Raw genomic sequence first — 23,173 nt, 5'->3', positions numbered from 1 at the left:
CTAAGTAGTCTGCCATTGAACTAGTAAATTCTAAAAGTGAAGAGAGCCCAGATGTTTGTTCTTAACACCAAAATAGAACCAGATATCAGTGTGGGAGAAAAACTGAAATTTAACATGGCATTGTAACTTCATAGTGAGAACTCCAGAGAGTCTTTGAATAGCCCCATATGTATTTCCTGGCTTTTAGGTAGTGTTTATGACCCTCCCCTTCCAAAGTTTATTGCTTTATAAATGAAATAAGATAATCCAATCATCTTTAAATTGCATCAGTGTCCAAAACATGCAGTAAGTACCCCAAGCTAAACTATCTTAGTGGAATCAGTAAAAGGTTAACATTTTTGAACAACTGAAAGACTGAAGAGTTTTCCATTGTATGGTACTGCCCTCAGCGTACATTAAAAATAAATACAATTTCAATTGTTTCAGAGGCTTTTTCAGTTTTTCCTTAGGAAATCAAACTTGGAGAGTGAAGAAAGTCATAGCAACAAATAACCTAATCTGTTCTCAGTACATAATTCTGCTTGACTTTTTCAAGTCAAAATGTGCATGGTGACTTAGCAAGTAAATAGCCATTGACAAATAAAAAACTTTCCAATCTTTTTCTTTTTTTTGGCTGTAGAAAATAGTTTATATTTATTCCATGTTCCCTCCCAATTGAATTTCATTATATGATTTTGTGACCATGGCTTAAATTTTATTTGTTACATTAAAAATTGAAATTTTAAAATTAAGTTTTAAGCTGCTAACATTGTTCACTATGAAAAATACATGTGACAGGACTTTAAAAAGTCCTCATTAAATAACTATAATAAGACCTAAGATGTTTGGGCTATTTTTGTTTGTTTTTTTGGTAACACAAGTATAAATTACACAAAGCCCTAAAACACTAATTTCAAAATCTCAGTTGGACACATCTGAAAATGACTGAACATCATAAAGCAAAACACAAGGAAAAGATGAAATTTTTTTAAAGTTACTTAAGAAAGGAAAAGACATTATATGTATGTGCATTATGGCCAAAGTTAAATTTAACTAGCATTTCCAGGTATTTTATTTTCTTGACCTGAAAACATTTAGAGTTTTTAACTTGGTGTATGAATTTCTCTGGAGAGAAGAAGATTAGGAAAAGGGACAAAAGTGACAAAATCATTTAACCTCTTTGTTGTTGGTTGTTGATCGGTCATCTTCAGTTGCGTCTAAATTCTCTTGATTCCATTTGAGGTTTTCTTGATAAAGATGTTGGTGTGCTTTGCCATTTTCTTCTCCAGCTCAATTTATAGATGAAGAAATTGAGGCAAATAGGGTTAAGTGAGTTGTTCAGGGTAAATGTATGAGGCTAGACCCAGTATCCTTCATTTTTCATTGCCCCAAGTAGTATCCTTTGCTGTCTGTCCTAATGTCTTTTCTTAAGTGAGCTATCACTCTGATATTGCCTTGTGCCTTATTTCTGCCAAACTACTCTCCAATTATTCCTAGAAATTTTTGTCAAATGACAAATCCTTTTCTCCAAATTTGGATCTTTGAATTTATCAAACACTAGATTGCTGTGGTCATTTATTATTGTGTATTGTGTATCTCTTCTAGTCCACTGATCTACCACTCTATTTCTTAACCAAACCAGATTGTTTTGATAATTACTGCTTTGTAATAGTCTGAAATCTGTACTGCTAAGTTGCCTTCCTTCACAATTTTTTTTTCATTTATTACCTTGATAGTCTTGACTTTTTGTTCTTCCAGATAAATTTTGTAATTTTTTCCACACTATAAATTTTTTTTTAGTAGTTTGATTGGGTATGGCATTGAATAAGTAAATTTAGATAAGAGTTGTCATTTTTATTATATTATTTGGATCTACCTGTGAGCAATGAATATTTCTCCACCTGTTTACATCTTTATTTTTGTTAAAAAATATTTTGTTATTGTTTTATTGAGTCTCTGGATTTATCTTGACAATTAGACTAAACAGTTATTTAGACAATTGTTTTCAAGAGAATTTCTCTTACTGTCTTTACTTGCTGAATTTTGTTAGTGTTATATATATATATATATATATATAATAATGATATGTATGGATTTATTTTATGTCCTGCAAAAATTTTGCTAAAGTTATTCATTGTTTCAGTAATTTTTTGGTTGATTTTCTAGGGTTCTCTTAAGTATACCATAATATCATCTGCAAAAAGTGATAGTTTTGTTTCCTCAGTACTTATAAGCTAGCATTTTCAATATAATATTGAATAATAATAGTGATAATGGGCAACCTTGCTTCACCCCAGTTGTATTGGGATTGCTTATAGTTTATTCCTGTTACAGATATTTGCTCTTGGTTTTAGATAGATAAGGATTTATTTATCATATTAAGCATATTTCTATGCTTTCTAATATTTTTAATAGTAATAAGTGTTGTATTTTCTCAAAGGCTTTTTTTGCATTTGTTGAGATGATCACTTATTATTGATATGGTCAGCTGAGCTGATGGTTTTCCTACTATTGAATCAGTTCTACATTCTTGGTATAAATCCCACCTGATTATGCCACATGGTGGTATTTTATTTAAATTTTATGCATCATTATTGATTTGGAAAATAGGCACTTTCTCTGTCTTTGCTCTTCCTAACTCAGGTAACAAAATCATATTTGCATTCTCAAAGAAATTTGGTGGGAGCTTTTTTACCTCATAGTATTTATCTTGAGGACTGAGGTACATGAAGCTTAAAGAAGAAAAGAAATGTTTACTATTATTGTGCAATGTATCCCACTTTGTCTTGGGGTGATGAGTATAAACATTTCGTCTTCTTAATTAAGTAGTAAGTTCATTAAAAACAAGGATTGAGTATTTTATTTTGTGGTACCCTTTATTGGGAGGCAGCATGGCAGAAGGGATAAGAATATAGCATTTGAAATCAGGAAGTCCTGAAGTCAAATATTCTTTGTAGGTATTTGCAGACTATGGCCCTGGACAAGTCACGACCTCTCTTAACCTCATGGAGTTGGCATAGTTATAGCAATATGAATGTGAGAATGAAGTGAGAAAACATATGGAAAGAGCAAATCTCAATGTTCTGTGTAAATGTTAGCTATTGTTAATTAAAATAGTGCTTCATACGTAATAGGTACTCTGTAAATATTTAGTAAATGAATATCATTTAAATATCACAAGTATATGGATTGAAAAAAGCTGCTTCTGTACCTTTTTTTGAAGCCCTAATTAAAATCAGGTCTTTTCTTGCTGAAGTGAAAGAAAGACATATCACTGGAGCTTTATGGCAAATTTTTAAAAACAACCAGAACTTTTTTTTTTTTACACATACACATACACATATACATTGTTTTTGAACAATGTATTTTAGCTTACAGTGTGATATTGAAATTACTGAAAACATTTTTCCCTACCTTTCTGTTCATTTTCAGTGGCGGGATGATTTTGTTCATGGATGGATCAAAGTACCTGTGACTCATGAAACACAAGAAGAATGTCTTGGGATGGCTGTCTTAGATATAATGAGAATAGCTAAAGAAAAGGATCAGACCCCACTGGCAGTCTATAACTCTACCAGGTAACTTTTTAAAAAGCATTTTAGTGCCACATAGAAGTAAAAACAGCAAAAATTTTCATATTTTATTTACCATTTTTAAAAAGATCATAATGATTTTTAAGTCTATATCCAGTACTAATTTTTAGTAACATAATGTTATCTAAGATATCTTTAGGGAATTATGAAAAAGTCATAAATGATTTAATAAAACTTAGCTAGTTTAGTTCTTTAAATCTTTGTAATTTAATCAGTATAATTACCATCAAAATAGTTTACAGCCCTCTATTATTTGGAAGGTTTGCTTTAACCAAAAAATTATGTACCCTGTGAAAATTGGTGGTGAACCCCTCCAGGCTTGACTACATTGGTTCTCCAGCTGCAGGTATTCAATCCATTCTTGAGGACCAAAATTCTGTTGACATAGTCTTTTAAGAAATCACTGTTACCAGCAACAACAAGATTATACAATGATCAATTCTGATGGACATGACTCTTTTCAACAGCAAGGTAATTCTAGGCCATTTCCAATAGTCTTGTGATGGAGAAAGTCATCTGCACCCAGAGAGAGGACTATGGGGACTACAACATAGTATTTTCACTTTTTTGTTGTTGTTGTTTGCTTGCATTTGTTTTTTTTCTCATTTTTTTTCCTTTTTGATATGATTTTTCTTGTGCAGCATGATAATTGTGGAAACATGTATACAAGAATTGCACATGTTTAATATATATTGGATTACTTGCTGTCTAGGAGAAGGGGTAGAGAAAGGACAGGAGAAAAATTTGAAACACAAGGTTTTACAAGGGTGAATGTTGAAAACTATGTGTATGCACGGCAACCAGACTATATATTTATACCAGTTCCAATTGTTCATTAATGAAGAGAGTCATCTAATGAAGAGGAAATGAGTGTGGTCCACAACATAGCATTTTCACTCTTTCTGTTATTGTTTGCTTGCATTTTTGTTTTCTTTCTCAGGTTTTTTCTTTCTTTCTAGATCCAGTTTTTCTTGTGCAGCAAGATAACTGTATAAATATGTACATATATATTGGATTTAACACATATTTTAACATATTTAACATGTATTGGACTACCTGCAATCTAGGGGAAAGGGGAGGGGGAAAGAGGGGAAAATTTGGAACATAAGGTTTTGCAAGTGGCGATGTTGAAAAATTACTCATGCATATGTATTGTAAATAAAAAGCTATAATAAAAAATAATAAAGAAAAAAACTATGTATATGTTATGAAAATCAAAACCTTATTTAAAAAAAAAAGAAATTAATGTTACCTCAAATGGAAACAGTTCTTTAGTGAATAAATCTTTATTTGATTATTGAAATAACAAACAAACTTCAGAGCATTTTATGTGCTCAGTGGAAAGTTGTTAATCAGTTCATAGCAGAGTAGCTTCATTTTTCTATCAAGCCAGGATTAATATGAAGAGAGAATTTCTCAAAATGAAATTTTAAATGGCCTATATGATATAGTTTATATAAATTCGCTTTGAAGCAAGCTGTTTACTGAAATCCAAGGTGTAAATGAATGAATGATTATTGAAACCCTAATCCTATTTTTATTTATGTGACTTTCTTCTTTCAAGTTCAGAGACCAAAATAAACTGAAATGCCACTCCAGTTATATTTGTCAACTGTTAAAAGTATATAAAAATCGACATATACAAACTTGAATAAAGTTCATGTTATTCCTTGAATATTTGACTTAGTAACTGCTTTTCCTTCAGTAGCATCTTTCTACTATGTTTTTGCATTCATCCATTTTGTTCTTAGGCCTTTGTATATCTTTGGTTTGGGAAGGTTAGAAATGTTCTTTTTCTTTTAAAAAAAAAAATCCACCAGGGCTTAATTTGTCTAAAAGTTTATGGTTTTGATATCTTTTAAAAGGCAATTACTCTAGAAATGGGGTAAACATTGGTCAGTAATTTGTCTCTGAGTGTGAATGTGATTTTTGAGAGAGTTGTAAGGTAACAAGGACAGAGAGCATGACAGAACTATTGGCTTGGAAAGAGAAGAAAGGAATGGAGTGGAGAAAATTCAGAAGTGGAGGTAGAGATAGTACAAGAGGTCGTAGATGGAGGACTAGAAATTTTCTTTGCTCTCTGTGACCTCTCAAACCTCTCTACAACTAAATTTTGTGCCAGAGAAAATGCGGTTTCTACTATCTCTGTGATCTAGGATATCTGGAATCCATAAAAAGGTTTTGTTTTGTTTTTTAGCTAGACTAAAAACCCATTAATGAATGTTCACTAAGCCTGAATTCAGTCTGTACTACTCCTCTCACCATCTGTGCTACTGGCAGCAAGGCCAAGCAGACCCAAGGACCCCAAATATGAGTGAGAGCTTGCAACAAAATCTACTTGCCTGATCCTCTTTCTCTCTCTTTCCATTGCCATGGAGACTTCTGTTACAAGCTACAAAATTTTCTTGGGTTGCAAGAGTCAGGAAAGGATACCCATGTGTGTGTTGAGGGAAGAAGAAGGAATTATGCAGTGTTCCACCAAGCCTGACAAGAAGAGCACAACATATAGCTGGGGCCAGTTTTGACTACTCAAAAATCAGCTGGGGCAGACACTTAAACCGGTGAACAGTGTGGGAGAATGGTAAGATTCTTAAAGATTTAGCCCCAAAGGAAACCACCTTTAGAGGGGGCAGTGTCAGAAAGTAAATGGGGGAAATCTGGGTGGATGGGGAAGACAAATTAACAAAGATTTTTAAGACCAGAAAACTCAAAGACCTTGACCAAAAATAGATAAATCAACAAGGAAAACATTAAAAACAGAAGGAAATATGCCTTCCAGATTTAGTAAGCAAGGTTAGGCATTTGAATAAATACTGCAAAACAAAGGAAAATAATCCAATACTTATTGAGACACAAGTCCCTATGGAATATGAGAACTTGGAATCATACCATGCCGTTTCTATGTGTTTTGAAAAAGAAATGAGAATCATTAGAGCTGATTTTACATACTGTACAACAAAAACAATGAGCAAAATAGAAAAATTAGAACCTTTGATGACAAATCACACTAAAGAAACAAAAGAAAGAACAATTTAATTGTTAATATCATATGTAGATATGATGGACAATACCGAAGTGAAGCAAAAAACACTAATATTAAAAGAAAATATGCTCATTGCAACCAAATGAACTGATCTCAAAATAAGTGGAGATAACCTAAGGATTATAAAGTTCTCACAAGAACATGAGAGGACAAAAAACTTTAACAAGACAATGTAAGAAATAATTGAAGAGAACTGCTTCAAACTTTTGGACTGACAGTACAAAATACCAGTTGAAGGAATTCACAGATCGCTATGCAAATGCTAGCTCACATGATGTTAAATTTAACAATTCTGTTCAGAAACAATAAATTCTGCAAGTGATGAAAGAGAACCTTCAAATGCAAAGTAAAAGAAATTTGAATAATACAAGATTGGCACTCACCAGAATATGTGGGAAGGAGTAGAATAATATGTTCTGAAGAACAGTGGAGCTCAGGATTCTACTTAAGACAACCTATCCTACAAATCCAAATGTAACCATAAATGGGGGGGGGAAAAGTGGATATTTAGTAACCAAGAAACATTTGAAACATATTTTTAGAAAGAAAACCAAAACTGAAGAAATTATTTGTTCCTTGAACATTCCAAGCAACAGAAATGTGGGAAGAATGAATAAATTCAGCAGCCCAAGGACATTAGCAACAGATTGACAGCAGAGTGACCAATAAGAAACTTCTCTCTAAATGTACACAAGAAGATGGGATAAAGTCCAGTGGAGGTAACAATAAAGTAGCAGGCTAAGAATGTTCTGGATAGGTCTTGGCAATACTCTTGTGTACAGCTGAGTCATTATTTTTGCTTTTGTGATACATTACAGTGTGGGACAGTACATGAGAGGGAGAGAGAATTGTGCTAGAGTCATATCAAGGACTAACAATGAGGAAAATGTCACTCCTGTGATCTCAGAAAGAGAAAAATATACAAAGGAATAGATTAGGAATAGGGGAAAGGATTGAAAAAGAGAGGAAATTGAGGCAGCAAGGTGGTGAGTGGATAGAGCACCAGCCCTGAAGTCAGGAAGACCTGAATTGAAATCTGGTCTCGACACTTAACACTTCCTGGCTGTGTGATGTTATGGGCCACAACTCTGAACTTGAAACAAGGATTCTTACAAGGTGCTAACTCAGTGGAATTGATGAGACAATGGTTATCTAGTTTAGCCTGGTGATTAATAGTTCTCTTAAGTTCAGTATGATTGATTTAATCTTATAACAAATAATGGTTCCATAGTGATTGGTTTATACTCAAAATAGAGCATATTATATAAAGCTGCAACAAACTCAATCAGAGTCAGAGCCAGAGACAGACTCAGAAGGGCTCAGAGAGAGCCAGTCACAGACTCGGAAGGGACTCAAGAGGCAGATTCATCCCATCTTTATCAGCCTCCTGGTAATTGGCTTATCCTCCTACTTCTCCCACTGAGACCAAGGCCAGTCTGAAAGGCTTTCCAGAAAGCTGACCCAGGCCCCAGGCAAGGAACTAGATTTGTGAAGGAGATAATAAAGGATTTGGACTGTAACACCTGGCTATTATCCTGGTGATTACTCAACTGAAACAAAGGCTGCTCTAAGACCTTCAGAAAACCAAACTAGAACATTACAGTATAACCCTGGACAAGTCAGTTAACCCAATTGCCTGGGGGGGGGGGGGGGGAAGGAAGAGGGGAAATGAAAGAAGCCTTACTTTGGTGATAGGTGAGAATGATAAGTTGATAGGAGTGAGTTCCACAGATAAATGTTCCTTTGGGTGAGGAGAAATGGTCTGTTTAAGGAGATGGGGTCCTGTGATGGGTATGGCTTGGGAAATTTGGTGGTTGAAAAATCTACTTATCCTACCTTGGTAGGGGGCAGATTGGAACTGCCTGGGGGCAATTAGCAACTGGGGGAGTGGGGAAACATAGTCTGAAGAAGATTTTGAGGGAAAAGTGGAGGGGGAAGATAACTAGAGAAGGGTATAGGGGTGAGCTACATAATTGGGGATATGCTGGGACTTTCTGACATCTACAATCATTGGCATTGTTCTGAGAGTGGAGAGTGAAGAATTATGCTATAGTTGATATTATATTATTTTGGAGCTAATATAGATAAAAGTTGATCAGTTCACATTTCCACCAACAATATTAGTGGGCCTGTTTTCCTGAAGCCATTCCAGGAATTATCATTTTGTTTAATCGTTGTTTACAGTCTAAAGGTATAAGGCAAAACTTCTGTTACTTTAATTTATATTTCTCTAATTATTAATAATTTGGAATATTTTTATATGGTTGTTAATAACTTTGATTGCTTCCTTTGAAAACTGAATGTTTTTCTATCCTTTGACCATTTGTCTTCTGAGAAATAACTCTTATTATAAATTTGAAATAGATCTTTATATATCTTAGAACTGAATCATCTATCAGAAAAAAATTAGTCTGAATATAATTTACCAGTTTTATTTTCTCTCCTAATTTTAACTACACTTGATTTGTCTGTGCACAAAGTTTTAAATTTTATGTAATCAAATTTGACAATTTCATCTTTTGTCCTTTCTATCCTTTAATTGGTCATAAATGAAATCTTTCCCTATCTAGCAATCTAAAAGATACTTTCTTTCTTGACCCTCTAATTTCTTTATGAGGTTACCTTTTATGTCTAAATCGACCATTTGGAGTTTATCTTTGTGTATGGTTTGATATGTTTGTTTATACCTAATTTCCAGCATATTCATTATAATTTTTGTCTTTACCACAAAAGCTGGGGTCTTTGCATTTATCCCATAATACTGTGGTGTTTGTGCTTGTACATTATATACTTTACACTTTGAGACAAAGCTTTAGAAGAGAAATGTCCATATTGGCAAAACTGGCTTTAAGAATATCATTAAGACACTTTTCTATCTTAATAGGCCATAGCATTACTATAACATTCCCAAAGTGATCTGGCTTTCCTTTCCGACTCTGAGCCATGATACATTTTTATAAATTAATTTACCATTTTAGCCTCTTTTTTTCCAGATAAATGTTCTTTTCTTTTCTTTTTAATTATAGCTTTTTATTTACAAGATATATGCATGGGTAATTTTTCAGCATTGACAATTGCAAAACCTTTTGTTCCAAATTTTCCTCTCCTTCCTCCCACCCCCTCCCCCAGATGGCAGGTAGACCAATAACAAGACCAGTATTAAATATGTTAAAGTATATGTTAAATGCAATATATGTATACATATCCATACAGTTATTTTGCTGCACAAGAAGAATCAGACTTTGAAATAATGTACAATTAATCAGTGAAGGAAATCAAAACTGGAAGCGGACAAAAACAGAGGGATTGGAAATGCTATATAGTGGTTCACACTCATTTTCCAGATTTCTTTTGCTCGGTGTAGCCAGTTCTCTTCATTATTGAACAAATGAAAATGATTTGGTTCATCTCATTGTTGAAGAGAGCCACGTCCATCAGAGTTGATCATCACATAGTATTGTTGAAGTATATAATGATCTCCTGGTCCTGCTCATTTCACTCAGCATCAGTTCATGTTAAGTCTCTCCAGGCCTTTCTGAAATCATCCTGCTGCTCATTTCTTTCAGAACAATAATAATCCATAATACTCATATACCACAATTTACTCAGCCATTCTCCAATTGATGGGCATCCACTCAGTTTCTAGTTTCTAGCCACTACAAAGAGGGCTGCCACAAACATTCTTACACATACAGGTCCCTTTCCCTTCTTTAAGATCTCTTTGGGATATAAGCCCAGTAGAGACACTGCTGGATCAAAGGATATGCACAGTTTGATAACTTTTTGAGCATAGTTCCAGCTCTCCAGAATGGCTGGATGTATTCATAATTCCACCAACAAATGTATCAGTGTCCTAGTTTTCCCACATCCCCTCCAACATTCAGCATGTTTTCCTGTCATTCTAGCCAATCTGAGAGGTGTGTAGTGGTATCTTAGAGTTGTCTTAATATGCATTTCTCTGATTAATAGTGACTTGGAGAATCTTTTCATATGACTAGAAATAGTTTCAATTTCTTCATCTGAAAATTGTTCATATTCTTTGACCATTTATCAATTGGAGAATGGCTTGATTTCTTATAAATTAGAGTCAATTCTCTATATATTTTGGAAATGTGGCCTTTATCAGAACCTTTGACTGTAAAAATGTTTTCCCAGTTTATTGTTCTCCTTCTAATCTTGTCTGCATTAGTTTTGTTTGTACAAAAGCTTTTCAATTTGATATAATCAAAATTTTCTATTTTGGGATCAATTATGATTTCTAGCTCTTCTTTGGTCACAAATTCCTTCCTCCTCCATAGGTCTGAGAGGTAAACTATCCTAAATTCTTCTAATTTATTTATAATCTCATTCTTTATGCCTAGGTCATGAACCCATTTTAAATTTATCTTGGTGTATGGTGTTAAGTGTGGGTCAATGTCTAGTTTCTGCCATACTAATTTACAATTTTCCCAGCAGTTTTTGTCAAACAGTGAATTCTTATCCCCAAAGCTGGGGTCTTTGGATTAGAATTAAAGTTATTGACTCTTTTGTCCTTTGAACCTAATCTATTCCACTGATCAACTAGTTTATTTCTTAGCCAATACCAAATGGTTTTGGTAATTGCTGCTTTATAATATAGTTTTAGACCTGGTACAACTAGGCCACCTTCATTTGATTTTTTTTTTTTCATTAGTTCCCTTAAAAGTCTTGACCTTTAGTTCTTCTAAATGAATTTTGATGTTATTTTTTCTAGGTCATTAAAATAGTTTTTTTGGGAGTCTGATTGGTATAGCATTAAATAAATAGATTAGTTTAGGTAGTATTGTCATCTTTATTATATTTGCTCGCCCTATCCAAGAGCACTTAATATTTTTCCAATTGGTTAGATCTGACTTTGTGTGGAAAGTGTTTTGTAGTTTTGCTCATATAGTTCCTGGCTTTCCCTTGGCAGATAGATTCCCAAATATCTTATATTATTGACAGTTACTTTAAATGGAATTTCTCTTTGTAACTCTAACTGTTGGATTTTGTTAGTGATATATAAGAATGCTAATGACTTATATAGGTTTATTTTGTATCCTGCAACTTTGCTAAAGGGTGTGGATTATTTCTAATAGGTTTTTAGTAGAATCTCTGGGGTTCTCTAAGTATACCATCATATCATCTGCAAAGAGTGATAATTTGGTTTCTTCATTACCTACTCTAATTCCTTTAATCTCTTTCTCAACTCTTATTGCCGAAGCTAGCATTTCTAATACAATATTGAATAGTAATAGTGATAGTGGGCAACCTTGTTTCACTCCTGATCTTACTGGGAATGGTTCGAGTTTATTCCCATTACATATGATGCTTACTGATGGTTTAAAATAGTTGCTACTGATAATTTAAAGGAAAAGTCCATTCCTATACTCTCAAGTGTTTTTAATAGGAATGGATGTTGGGTTTTATCAAATGCTTTTTCTGTGTCTATTGAGATGATCATATGATTTTTGTTAATTTGGTTATTGATATAATCAATTATGCTAATAGTTTTCCTAATATTGAATCAGCCTTGCATTCCTGCTATAAATCCTACTTGGTCATAGTGTATTATCCTGGGGGTGATTTTCTGTAATCTTTTTGCTAATATTATATTTAAGATTTTAGCATCTATATTCATTAGAGATATTGGTCTATAATTTCCTTTTTTTGTTTTCAACCTACTTGGGTTATGTATCAGTATCATGTCTGTGTCATAAAAGGAATTTGGTAGGAGTCCTTCATTCCCTATTTTTTCAAATAGTTTATATAACATTGGAGTTAATTGTTCTTTAAATGTTTGGTAGAATTCACATGTAAATCCATCTCGTCCTGGGAATTTTTTCTTAGGAAGTTGATTTAATAGTTTATTCTATTTCTTTTTCTAAAATGGGACTATTAAAACAATTTACTTCCTCCTCTGTTAATCTGGGAAGCTTATATTTTTTTAAGGTAGTCATCCATTTCACTTAGGTTATCGAATTTATTGGCATAAAGTTGAGCAAAGTAACTCCTAATTATTGCTCTAATTTCCTTTTCATTGGTGAAAAGTTCTCCCTTTTCATTTTTAAGACTAACAATTTGATTTTCTTCTTTCCTTTTTCTAATCAGATTTACCAAAGATTTATCTATTTTATTGGTATTTTCATAAAACTAACTCAGTTTTATTTATTAATTCAATAGTTTTTTACTTTCAATTTTATCAGTTTCTCCTTTTAATTTTAGAATTTCAAGTTTAGTGTTTTATTGGAGATTTTTAATTTGGTCTTTTTCTAGCTTTTTAAGTTGCAAGCCCAATTCATTGATCTTCTCTTTCTCTATTTTATTCAAGTAAGCCTCTAAAGATGTAAAATTTTCCCCTTATTACTGCTTTGGCTACATCCCACAAATTTTGGTATGTTGTCTCATTGTTGTCATTCACTTGGGTGAAATTATTGTGTCTATGATTTGCTGTTTCATCCAATCATTCTTTAGGATGAGATTATTTAGTTTTCAATTACTTTTTGGTCTATTTACCCCTAACTTTTTGTTCAATGTAGCTTTTTTTTATTGCATCGTGATCCAGATAAATTTTCAAAGTCCCCTTATATCAACTCTTCATTTCCCTTTTTGTAGATTAAGCAAACCCCTTGGTAACCAATATAACTATGAGACTTTGAGGATCAGGAGAAGGAATGTGATGGTTGTTCATTATATCATTTGTTAAATGACTTTTTAAGCATTCATTTTCTTTCATATAACTTCACAATGAATGTTTCTGTTGTTCATCCTTTTCAGTGAAAATTAATTTGCCTCTTAATCATTCTTTAACATTTTTTGGGAACAGCAAAAAATTAAAACAAGAGTTGTATGTGTTTTGTTGCTGTGAATGGGGAAATGTGTATTGAATGTTATCATTATAATTTTTTCTGGAATTGCCATTCATCCAATTTTATGTCCTTACAGACAAAACTTTTTAAATCAGTCGTGTCCTCTTAACACAGTCCCTTCTTTGTACTCTGTTTTTATTTAGAAAAACCACAAGGTAGAAAAAGATAGCTTGCTCTTTAGATAAGAGATTATCTTAAACCTAAATTGTTATTTGCACATTCACATGTGCATTGTCTTGAGTGTAGTGTAGTTGGTGATTCTATTTCAATTTAGACTTACAAGCCCTAATTAAAATTTTTTATTTTCTTGTGTCACTAGCTACAAGACCTTCTTACCAAAATGTGTTCGAGCAAAGATCCAAGATTATCATATTTTGACACGAAAGCGAATAAGGTACAGATTCCGCAGATTTATTCAGCAGTTCAGCCAATGCAAAGCTACTGCCAGAATCTTGAAACTTAAATATCTTATAAATCTGGAAACTCTTCAGTCTGCCTTCTACTCAGAGCAATTTGAAGTAAAAGAACCTGGCAGAGGTCCTTCAGGTGAGGAGATTTTTGCAACCATTATAATAACTGGAAACGGTGGAATTCAATGGTCACGAGGGAAACATAAAGACAGTGAGACCCTGACAGAACAGGTAATCCTTAATGATATGTTCTCATTCTTTATTATTTTATATCAAATAACAATGGAAAAAAAAGTAATTCTGATATTTTAGGCTTCTGCATTTCTTGCTCTGATAAACTTCCATTGAGGTTCCAATGGAGGATCTGTTTCTGTAGTTTTGTTTTTTCATTGTTATGGAATGGTTTTTAATTAGTCATGTATTTCAAAGTACATATTTGCTATAATAACTTTGTTATGATTATTTTGAGAAAAAACTAATTGTATTAGGATTGATTAAAACCTTAAATTCAAAAGTTGCTTTCTTTGTCTCTCTTTCATTTTTCCTTATTGATGCCAGAAGGGAAGAGAGCTAAATAAAATAGAGTAGAGAAAAAGAGTAAATGAAACCAGACAATTTTTATTTTTAATTGGTTTTATAGTAAAGACTTGCTTAACATTTAGAAGCAATAAATTAGTCTTCCTTGGAAATTCTTAGTTCACATTCTGACTGTTGTTTGCTATTAGAGGATTATAAGGCATTAGAAAGGAGATAATACTTTAATTTCTTACATTAATGCTTTGAGAGTTAAATTTCCAACTATCTAATGATACCTATTGATTTTACCCATTGTTGTGACTTGCATTCAGAATGTTGTATTTCTAGCACAATAAAGTTAGAAATGTGTTTTTTCTCCTCAAACAAGAAAGTCCATTGTAATTTTGAAGGATAGAGAAAATATTTCAATGAATATTGAGGTTATTTCATTTAATATTTTCTATGTAATAAAAATGAAAGTTGAGAATTTAATCACTTAAGTTCTATTTTTGAACTAGCTCAATAAAGTTCATTTAATTTTTAAAATATTACTCAATATTAACTGCAGGATTTACAGATGTACTGTGACTTTCCTGATATTATTGATGTCAGCATTAAGCAAGCAAATCAAGAAGGTTCAAATGAGAACAGAGTGGTGACTATCCATAAGCAGGATAGCAAAAATTTGGTAAGTTTATTTGATAATTTACAATTATTTGTTACTTGTGTAATTGATTCACTTAATCTAAAAACAATCCCCAAAGTAAGCATTTGAGGCTTTTTTGAAATAATAGATTTGTGGTCTAGTTTAAGATCCAATTCAGTAATACTTTATGGAAATATTTTTTTTAAAAACCATTTCATATGTTATATGAACACAAAGGGCAGACAACTTCTGTGATATCTATCTTGGTACTAGGAAAAAAATAGGCCTTTTAATATACAAAGAAGAGAAAAAAGGATCATATGTGAAACTATGAACTTCTGATACTGTTTTTTTAAAGTGTATATAAATATAATAAAGTAGTAATGTTTCATTTGTTTGACATGAATATGCCAGATCTTTACCATGCCAGGAGAACCTAACAACATTGATCTCTTAAACCTTCTCACCTGTGGTTTTTGTGACCTATGGCACTTTTTTTTTTCCTGGCTTATGCACAGAATGATCATTCAGGAGTAGAGCGGTACATAGTATTCTCATAGAGCAATATTAATATTACATTTAGTCTTTAATAAGGTTGCTACGGTTATGTATCATTAATACTGAATCTGACATGTTTTCTGCTTTTATCCTAAATCTTCAGATAGCTCCATCTGAATGTCTTGAACTTCAGGCTCGACGACTTTGAAGGGGAACTTACCTTAGACATGTCTTTGTTTTTATCAATAGTGCTGCCATTTTTCATTCCCTTCTTCATTCTTCTTTATATTCAGTCAGTTACTAAATACTAATTGATTATTGGTGATATCTTTTATTTTATTTTTTTTAATTTAATAGCCTTTTATTTACAGGTTATATGTATGGGTAACTTTACAGCATTAACAATTGCCAAACCTCTTGTTCCAATTTTTTACCTCTTACCCCCATCCCCTCTCCCAGATGGCAGGATGACCAGTAGATGTTAAATATATTAAAATATAAATTAGATACACAATAAGTATATATGACCAAACCGTTATTTTGCTGTACAAAAAGAAGGTGATATCTTTTAAATTTGTCCTTGTCCTTTACATTTTTATTGTTGAGAAACACCATAATCCAGGGTTTCAGTCTCTCTTAAAGTGCCAGCTTTATCTTCCCAAAACATTGCTTTGTCATTCCCTTTTTTCAGAATCATCCAGTTTATCTTTGTTTTCCACTGCTTCTCTTTATGAACCCAGTGCTCCAACCAAATTCTTATTTTTCTTGCTGCCTAAAATGCTTTCCCCTTCTGTTTTAATTTTTGATTGCTGCCTCCTCTGAATTCCTTATATAGCTATATTTTAAAATTATCACTAAATCCCTATAAGAAACTGGATAATCCCTCTGACACTTAGAATATGGTTCTTTGTGTTATTGTTTGGTTTTTTTGCACATTATATTTACTGACTCACTGAAACTAGATTGTATTATTCCTTAGGACAATAGAATTAGAGATGCTGCTTTGTATGTCCACTATCTAACACTACACATGATAGCTGCTTTATAAATGTTCATTAATGAAAATGATCATCTTTTAAAACTAGATTTAATCATACATGATGAATACTTAAATAACATTTATCAGATTAGGAGTGAGGCTGCTAGGTGGCTCAGTGAATAGAACAATGGATCTAGAGTCAGAAAGAGCCGAGTCCAAATATGAATTCAGATACTTATTGGCTCTAGAATCCTGGATAAGTCACTTAACCTCTGTTTGCCTGACTTTTCCTCATCTGAAAGTGAAAACTACCTCCCAATGTTTTGAAAATAGGCTGGGATAATATTTGTAAAGCTGTTTGCAAGCCATAAATTGCTATATAAAAGTCAGCAATTACATCTAATAATAGTATCCTTTCTCTTTTCTTAGATAAAATGATAAGAGTATACTCTTGCCCATAGAGGATAAGCCATATTTTATGAAAATGATCATCAACAAAACCAAAATAACATTGGGGGAAAAAAAAACTAATGTTAACATTATATTTGATGTTCCATACAGATAAACTCCCTTGCCTGGAAGGGAATAGCTTAAAGATTATATTTTTATATCTCTTCTTTGAAACCAAGCTTCATCTTTTTGCATCATTTAGTTTATCTTTTTTTTTTCTGTATATACCACAGTTTGATTAGCTGTTCTCTAAACAGTGAGCACCCATTTTGGTTTCATCTCTTTGCTACCACAAAAAGTGCTATTATAAATATTTTAGTGTATAATCTTTTTTTTCCTTTCTTTTTTTTAAATCAATGACAGGGGTTTTTCCTAGAAATGTCATCTCTGGGTCAGAGAATACTTTAGTCACATTATTTGCATAATTCATTACTGCTTTCTAGAATGTCAGATGTTGTATCTGAACATAGAACTTCCAAACTCTAAGCCCCGCAAACTTTCCAATGTACCAAGCTGCATATTTATCTCCTTTTTATTCAACTGATCTGCTCAAAATGCATGCTGGGGGAAAAGCAGGCCACCATTTATTTCTAGTGGATATCTATATACAGTAAGTGGCATAAGAGATATGTTATCATGGAAATGTGTGATTAGAAAAGTTACGAGCTGATCACATGGTAAAAGCTAGGAATAGCAGATGTGTAACCACAAGAACAACAGTACCTCAACATGCAAGAATACTTGGAGGAAGGTCCCTAACACATTAGGTATATCTTCTGTGAGAAATTTTAGACAAGAATCACAAAAGATGAGAAGGCATGGCTGACTTTCATTTGTACTGAAGGTAGGAAAAACTATGCCAGTAGAGGGAGTGTCTGTATAAATGACATAAATCCAGATGACTAGAAAGTCCTAAACAAGGAGCTGCTTTGTGGGGAAGCTCAATAGGGTACCTTGTTAGAGCATCCAACCTGAAGTCAGGAAGACTTAAGTTTAGTTTTAGTCTCTAATACTTACTAGCTAGGTGACCCTGGGAAAGTCACTTAATTTTGTTTACCTCAGTTTTCTTCTCTGAAATATGGGTTTTTTATGAGTCAAATGAGATAATAATGAAACACTTAGCATAATGCTTGACAGAGGAAGTGCTATAAATATTAACTTATAGTTAATTTTTATTATTATTTTGATATAGTAGCAATTCGGTTCAGTTGATTAATTTCTGGGTAGTACCTTTTGCTAAATGATGGGGTGGGGATTTTTTCACTTCAGGGAGCTTAAGGTTTGTTTGGTTTTTTTAATGATTCATCTTAATGTTTTAATCTGTAAATAGTGCTTTGTGTTGATCTTATCAGAAGCATGAGAAAGGGCTTACTTTAATTCCAGAATTTTTTTGTTTACTTATTTCAGTTATTACTTCATTTGACTTTTGTGACTCCATTTGGGTTTTCCTTGTAAAGATACTAGAGTCCTTTGCCATTTCCTTTTCCAACTCATTTTATGAATGAGGAAGTAAAGCAAACAAGTTTAAATTATTTACTTAGGATCACATAACTAGTAAGTGTCTGAAGCTGATTTGAACTCAAAAAAATGAGTCTTCCTAGTTCCAAGCCCACTGTGCCACCTAGCTTCCCCCAGAAATAAGGAAGTTGAAATTAATTATATTAATACTTAAAACTTGTTGCATTTATCTACTGGTTATATCTATTTCCTTTTAAGCTCTTCTCCTTCTCTTCCCTCCCCACCAAAAAATTTCTTGATTAAATTCTGTATATTTCTTCATTTGGCATATTTGCCTCTGTGATTGGGAGAAAAGGGAATACAGAGAAGACTGAGACATGGCATCTCTCTACAAAGACCTTATGATAGGAAAGGTCATTGAAAAATATGAATATACCTTACATGTATCTACAAAATCTTAGAACAAAAAAGAAATTAAGTGAGAAGAGAGAGATTTTCTAGTCCATGACCCTACTAGAAATTATTTGTGTAATATAACATTATAGGGTTTTTAGAATGGGAAGGTTTGGGGTCTTAGTGATTATTTCACATGTTCAATTACATTGTTCTAAGTGAATACAAAAATTTTATTTATCACTAATAAATAAAATACATTAGTATTGTTTATTTCATTAGAATGTTCAGAATCTTGTTTGTCTTACAATGTATATAACTGCTACAATCCACATATGTAGTTTAAATAAATATATAGCCGTCAGCAGTGCAAATTCTAATTTTTTCTGATAAGGATTTAAATTTAAAAAAAAAAGATGTGGAGACTACTGTTCTGAAAGAATTTCTCAAAACTCAGCAAGTTTCTAGAAATGAATGAGATGCATGGGAAAATCATTTGAGTTGAGGAACTGAAGCTCAGTGAGTTGAGGGGACTTGCTTGAACTTGTATGGGTTATGGTTGGCATAGCTGGCATTCAGAATTTGGGGATCCCTTTGTAAACCCTAAACTACTATGTAAATGCCAATTATTAGTCATAATGACATTAAGTATCTCTGGATTTCTCAAAATTACGGGATTTAGCATGATGGTTTTCAAAAGCACCTTACAATTCAACTAAATTCAACAGCTATTTATAAGGACTTACAATGTACAGGGCACTGAGACACAAAGACAAAAGGAAATGATCCCTGCCATCAGAAAACTCATATTGTTCTATGGGAATATAACAGGTACATAAGTATTTCCTTAGTATAAGATAAAACCTCTTCCTGCCCTTTCCTAAGTCTCAACTAAAATTTTTCAGACACTATGCAAGTTATATTCTTTTGCTTCAGTATCTTTTTCTATTATAAGCTCTTTGTGAAAAGCGATCATGTCTCATTCTTTTCTGTATTCTCCTTTCTCCCAATTAAGGAATATAAAGGTAAGCTTCATGAAAAAGTGGCATCTGAAGCTGAAGGAAGTTAAAAGATTTTTTTACTCTAAAATTCTATGATTCTATGAAATAATTGCATATAATTTATAATTGGAGGCAAATTTCATTTGCATGCAAAATTTGGAAATATTTTGTGGATATAACTACATAGCCATCATTGACTCTCTGAATTTTTTAGAAAGACAACAAAACAATCAGATGATTTAATCATGTGCTACAGTAGGTGGTTTCCCTCTCATTACTGATCTGTAGAATTTCATTTCTTTTTTTTAACACTTTCCTGTGAAATCAGTGGTAGGTCATGTTCAAATGGCAGAAGATTGTAGTCCTACAATTAATGCATCTCTTCCTTCCTGAGCGAAATAGCTACAGCTTTTAAAAATAAAAAAGAATTTCATAACATTTAATTGATTCCTCTTAAATAAATGTTTTCCTTTTGAAAAGCATACATTTTACCCACTCTTTCTCTAAATTTGAAAAGGCTAGATTGAGACGAATATGTATATCCAATTTGGCAGCAACCACAAGTGGTTTAAAGTTCCTTTTCTTTGTGAGAATTACTTTTTAGTTCTTTTCTTCCTCTGAATACAATTGAGTTTATTTGTAGGTATTTGCTATTTTCTGTTCTCTGAGCTTACAAGACTGTTTTGAACAGATATGTTTCATTTCATTTTGACTACTTTCTCCAAACTTGGTAAAAACACTGTAATTTTTTTTTCTCCTTTTAAAGTCCTTTGGAAGGCACAATGAAAAGCTTAATCATACTTTTATCCAAAAAAGAAATGAAGGAACTATTGCTTTTCATTGTGTTTCATTTGTCCATGTCTTATTCAGTCCTACAATCTTAAATTTTGAAGATTATTCCAGACCATTAGGCCAGTATTCTCCAAAATAATTTTGATCATGTACCCTTTGATAAGCATTTACCCCCATATATATGTAGTTGTTCATAAATTATTTACATCAAGCGACTTTAATATACTAAAAATGGAAACTTAAAAGGAAGAGAAAAAAGATGAAATGAATTATATTTTTAAAATATGGGAGAAGAGAAAAAACATAGTTATCAGCAAAGAGTCGTTGTAATTAGAGAAAGCATGTCCCTCAAGAACTCACTATTTGACAGAAATGGCTGGAAAAATTAGAAAGCTGGTAGAAACTAGGTATATGCCAAAATCTCACACCATATGCTAAGATACGTTCAAAATGAGTCCATGAGTTAGGCATAAAGGGTAACACATGAGCAAATTAGAGGAGCATGAATACTTCATCTGTCAGATTTATGAATAAGGAAAGAATTTATGGAATATAACAGAAGTATTACAGGATGTAAAATGTATAATTTTGATTACATTAAATGAAAAAGTTTCTGCACAAACAAAGCTAGTGCAGACTCTAGGATTAGAAGAAAAGCAGAAAACTGGGATGAAGGGGGAATTTATGAATTTTTCTGAAAAGGTCTCATTTCTCAAATATATAGAGTACTATCAGATTTATAAGATTATGAGTCATTTCTCACTCGATAAATGGTGAAAGAACAAACAGAAGAAGAAATCAAAGCTATCTATAGTCATCAAAATGCTCTAAATCATTTGTTTTGCTATCGTTTTGCTATTGCTTTAGTTGTGTGCAACTGTTTTTTATTATTATTATAGCTTTTTATATTATTATTTTTTTATATTATTATTATAGCTTTTTATTTACATCAGGACTTGCAGAGAGAGTGGGTGGGAGCCATTCTTTCTCCAAACATATATATTAATATATATATATATATATTAATAGACTATGGTCTAATTACTATTTAGCCTCACATGCTTGGGACCTCAGTGCATCAACTCAAACCTCAGCCCATTACATCTCCAGTCCTCTCTGAAATCATCCTGTTGGTCATTTCTTACAGAACAATAATATTCCATAATATTCATGTACCACAATTTGAGCATCCATTCATTTTCCAGTTTCTAGCCACCTCAAAAAGGGCTGCCACAAACATTTTTATACATGTGGGTATCTTTCCTTCCTTTAAGATCTCTGGGATATAAGTAATAAGTTGTGTGCAACTCTTTGTGATAGCATTTGGAGTTTTGGATATAAACAGTTTTCAGAAGAAGAAATCAAAGCTATGTATAGTCATATGAAAAATGCTCTAAATTATTTGTTTTGTTGTTATCGAGTTGTTTTAGTTGTGTGCAACTCTCTATGATACTATTTGGAGTTGTCTTGGCAAAGATTTTCTTGCTATTTCTTTCTTCAGAAACACTTGATTAGAGACATGCAAATTAAAACAAATCTGAGGTACTACCTCACACCTATCAGATTGGCTTATATGACAGAAGATAAAAAAATAACAAATTTTGGAGGAAATATGGAAAAAATTGAAACACTAATACACTGTTGGTATAATTGTGAACTGATCCAACCATTCTGGATCTAAACTCAAAGCGCTTTAAAATTGTGTATATCCTTGGAATCAGCCCAAAGAGAATTTTTTTTTAAAGAGAAAAATAACTCATTTGTACAAAACTATTTCTAGCATGTGGTGGCAAAAAAAAACCTAGAAATTGAAGGGATGTCCATCAGTTGGGAAATGGCTGAACAAGTTATGGTATATAATTGTGATGGAACATTATTATGCTATAAAAAATGATGAGTAGGATTCTTTTATAAAAACCTGAAACTTATATGAACTATTGCAAAGTGGAGTGAACAAACCAGGAGAACATTATGCAGAATAGTATTGTTTGATAATCAAAACTGTGAATGATTTAAGCTATTCTCAGTGATGTAATGATCCAAGACAATTGTGAAGTGCTTATGATGAAAAGTTGTTATCCATCTCTAGAGAAAAAAATTGATGGAATCTAAATGCAAATCGAAGCATACTTCTTATATTTCCTTTTTCTTTTTTTTTTTTTTTTTTTTTGGTTTGTATTTTCGTTTGCAATATGGAAATATGTTTTGTATGACTGCACATCTGCAATCTGTATCTAATTGGTTGAGTTTACAGGGAGAGGAGAGGAAGAGAGGGAGAAAATTTGGAGCTTAAAATTTTAAAAAATGAAAGTTCAAAATTGTTTCTGCATGTAATTTGAAAAAATATATATAAACATTTTTTTAAAAAAAAAGGAAGAAAACATATCCTTCCTCCTTTGCCATTTGTTCCAAGCAAGAGAAAGGAGGTCGTACAGAGACTACTGTATTTGCATACTATTGTTTAAAGGATATGCCATCAAACAGTAACTTTTAGAATTGAAAAACCATCATAGCTGAAAAAATCCTTAAAGATCATCTAGCAGTAGGTA

The 23,173-nt window shown here is 32.4% G+C and overlaps 1 protein-coding gene across 2 annotated transcripts in view; it reads left to right on the top strand.

Moving 5' to 3' along the window:
* Nucleotides 1–23,173, top strand: part of JAK2 (Janus kinase 2) — a 144,542-nt gene that overhangs the window by 72,864 nt on the left and 48,505 nt on the right. The window contains exons 5-7 of one of the 2 annotated variants that reach the window (XM_003762130.4): nt 3,412–3,557; nt 13,801–14,122; nt 14,976–15,095. In XM_003762130.4, the coding sequence (XP_003762178.1) occupies nt 3,412–3,557; nt 13,801–14,122; nt 14,976–15,095 (588 nt within the window). Of the gene's footprint in view, nt 1–3,411; nt 3,558–13,800; nt 14,123–14,975; nt 15,096–23,173 lie in introns of those variants that run through there. The other variant, XM_023497913.2, reaches the window with a different exon arrangement.

This window comes from Sarcophilus harrisii, chromosome 1 (genome assembly GCF_902635505.1).
Source record: "Sarcophilus harrisii chromosome 1, mSarHar1.11, whole genome shotgun sequence".
Classification (NCBI taxonomy): Eukaryota; Metazoa; Chordata; class Mammalia; order Dasyuromorphia; family Dasyuridae; genus Sarcophilus; species Sarcophilus harrisii.
Note: the sequence above shows the minus strand (reverse complement) of the source record. Positions and strands in the feature narration are given on the sequence as shown.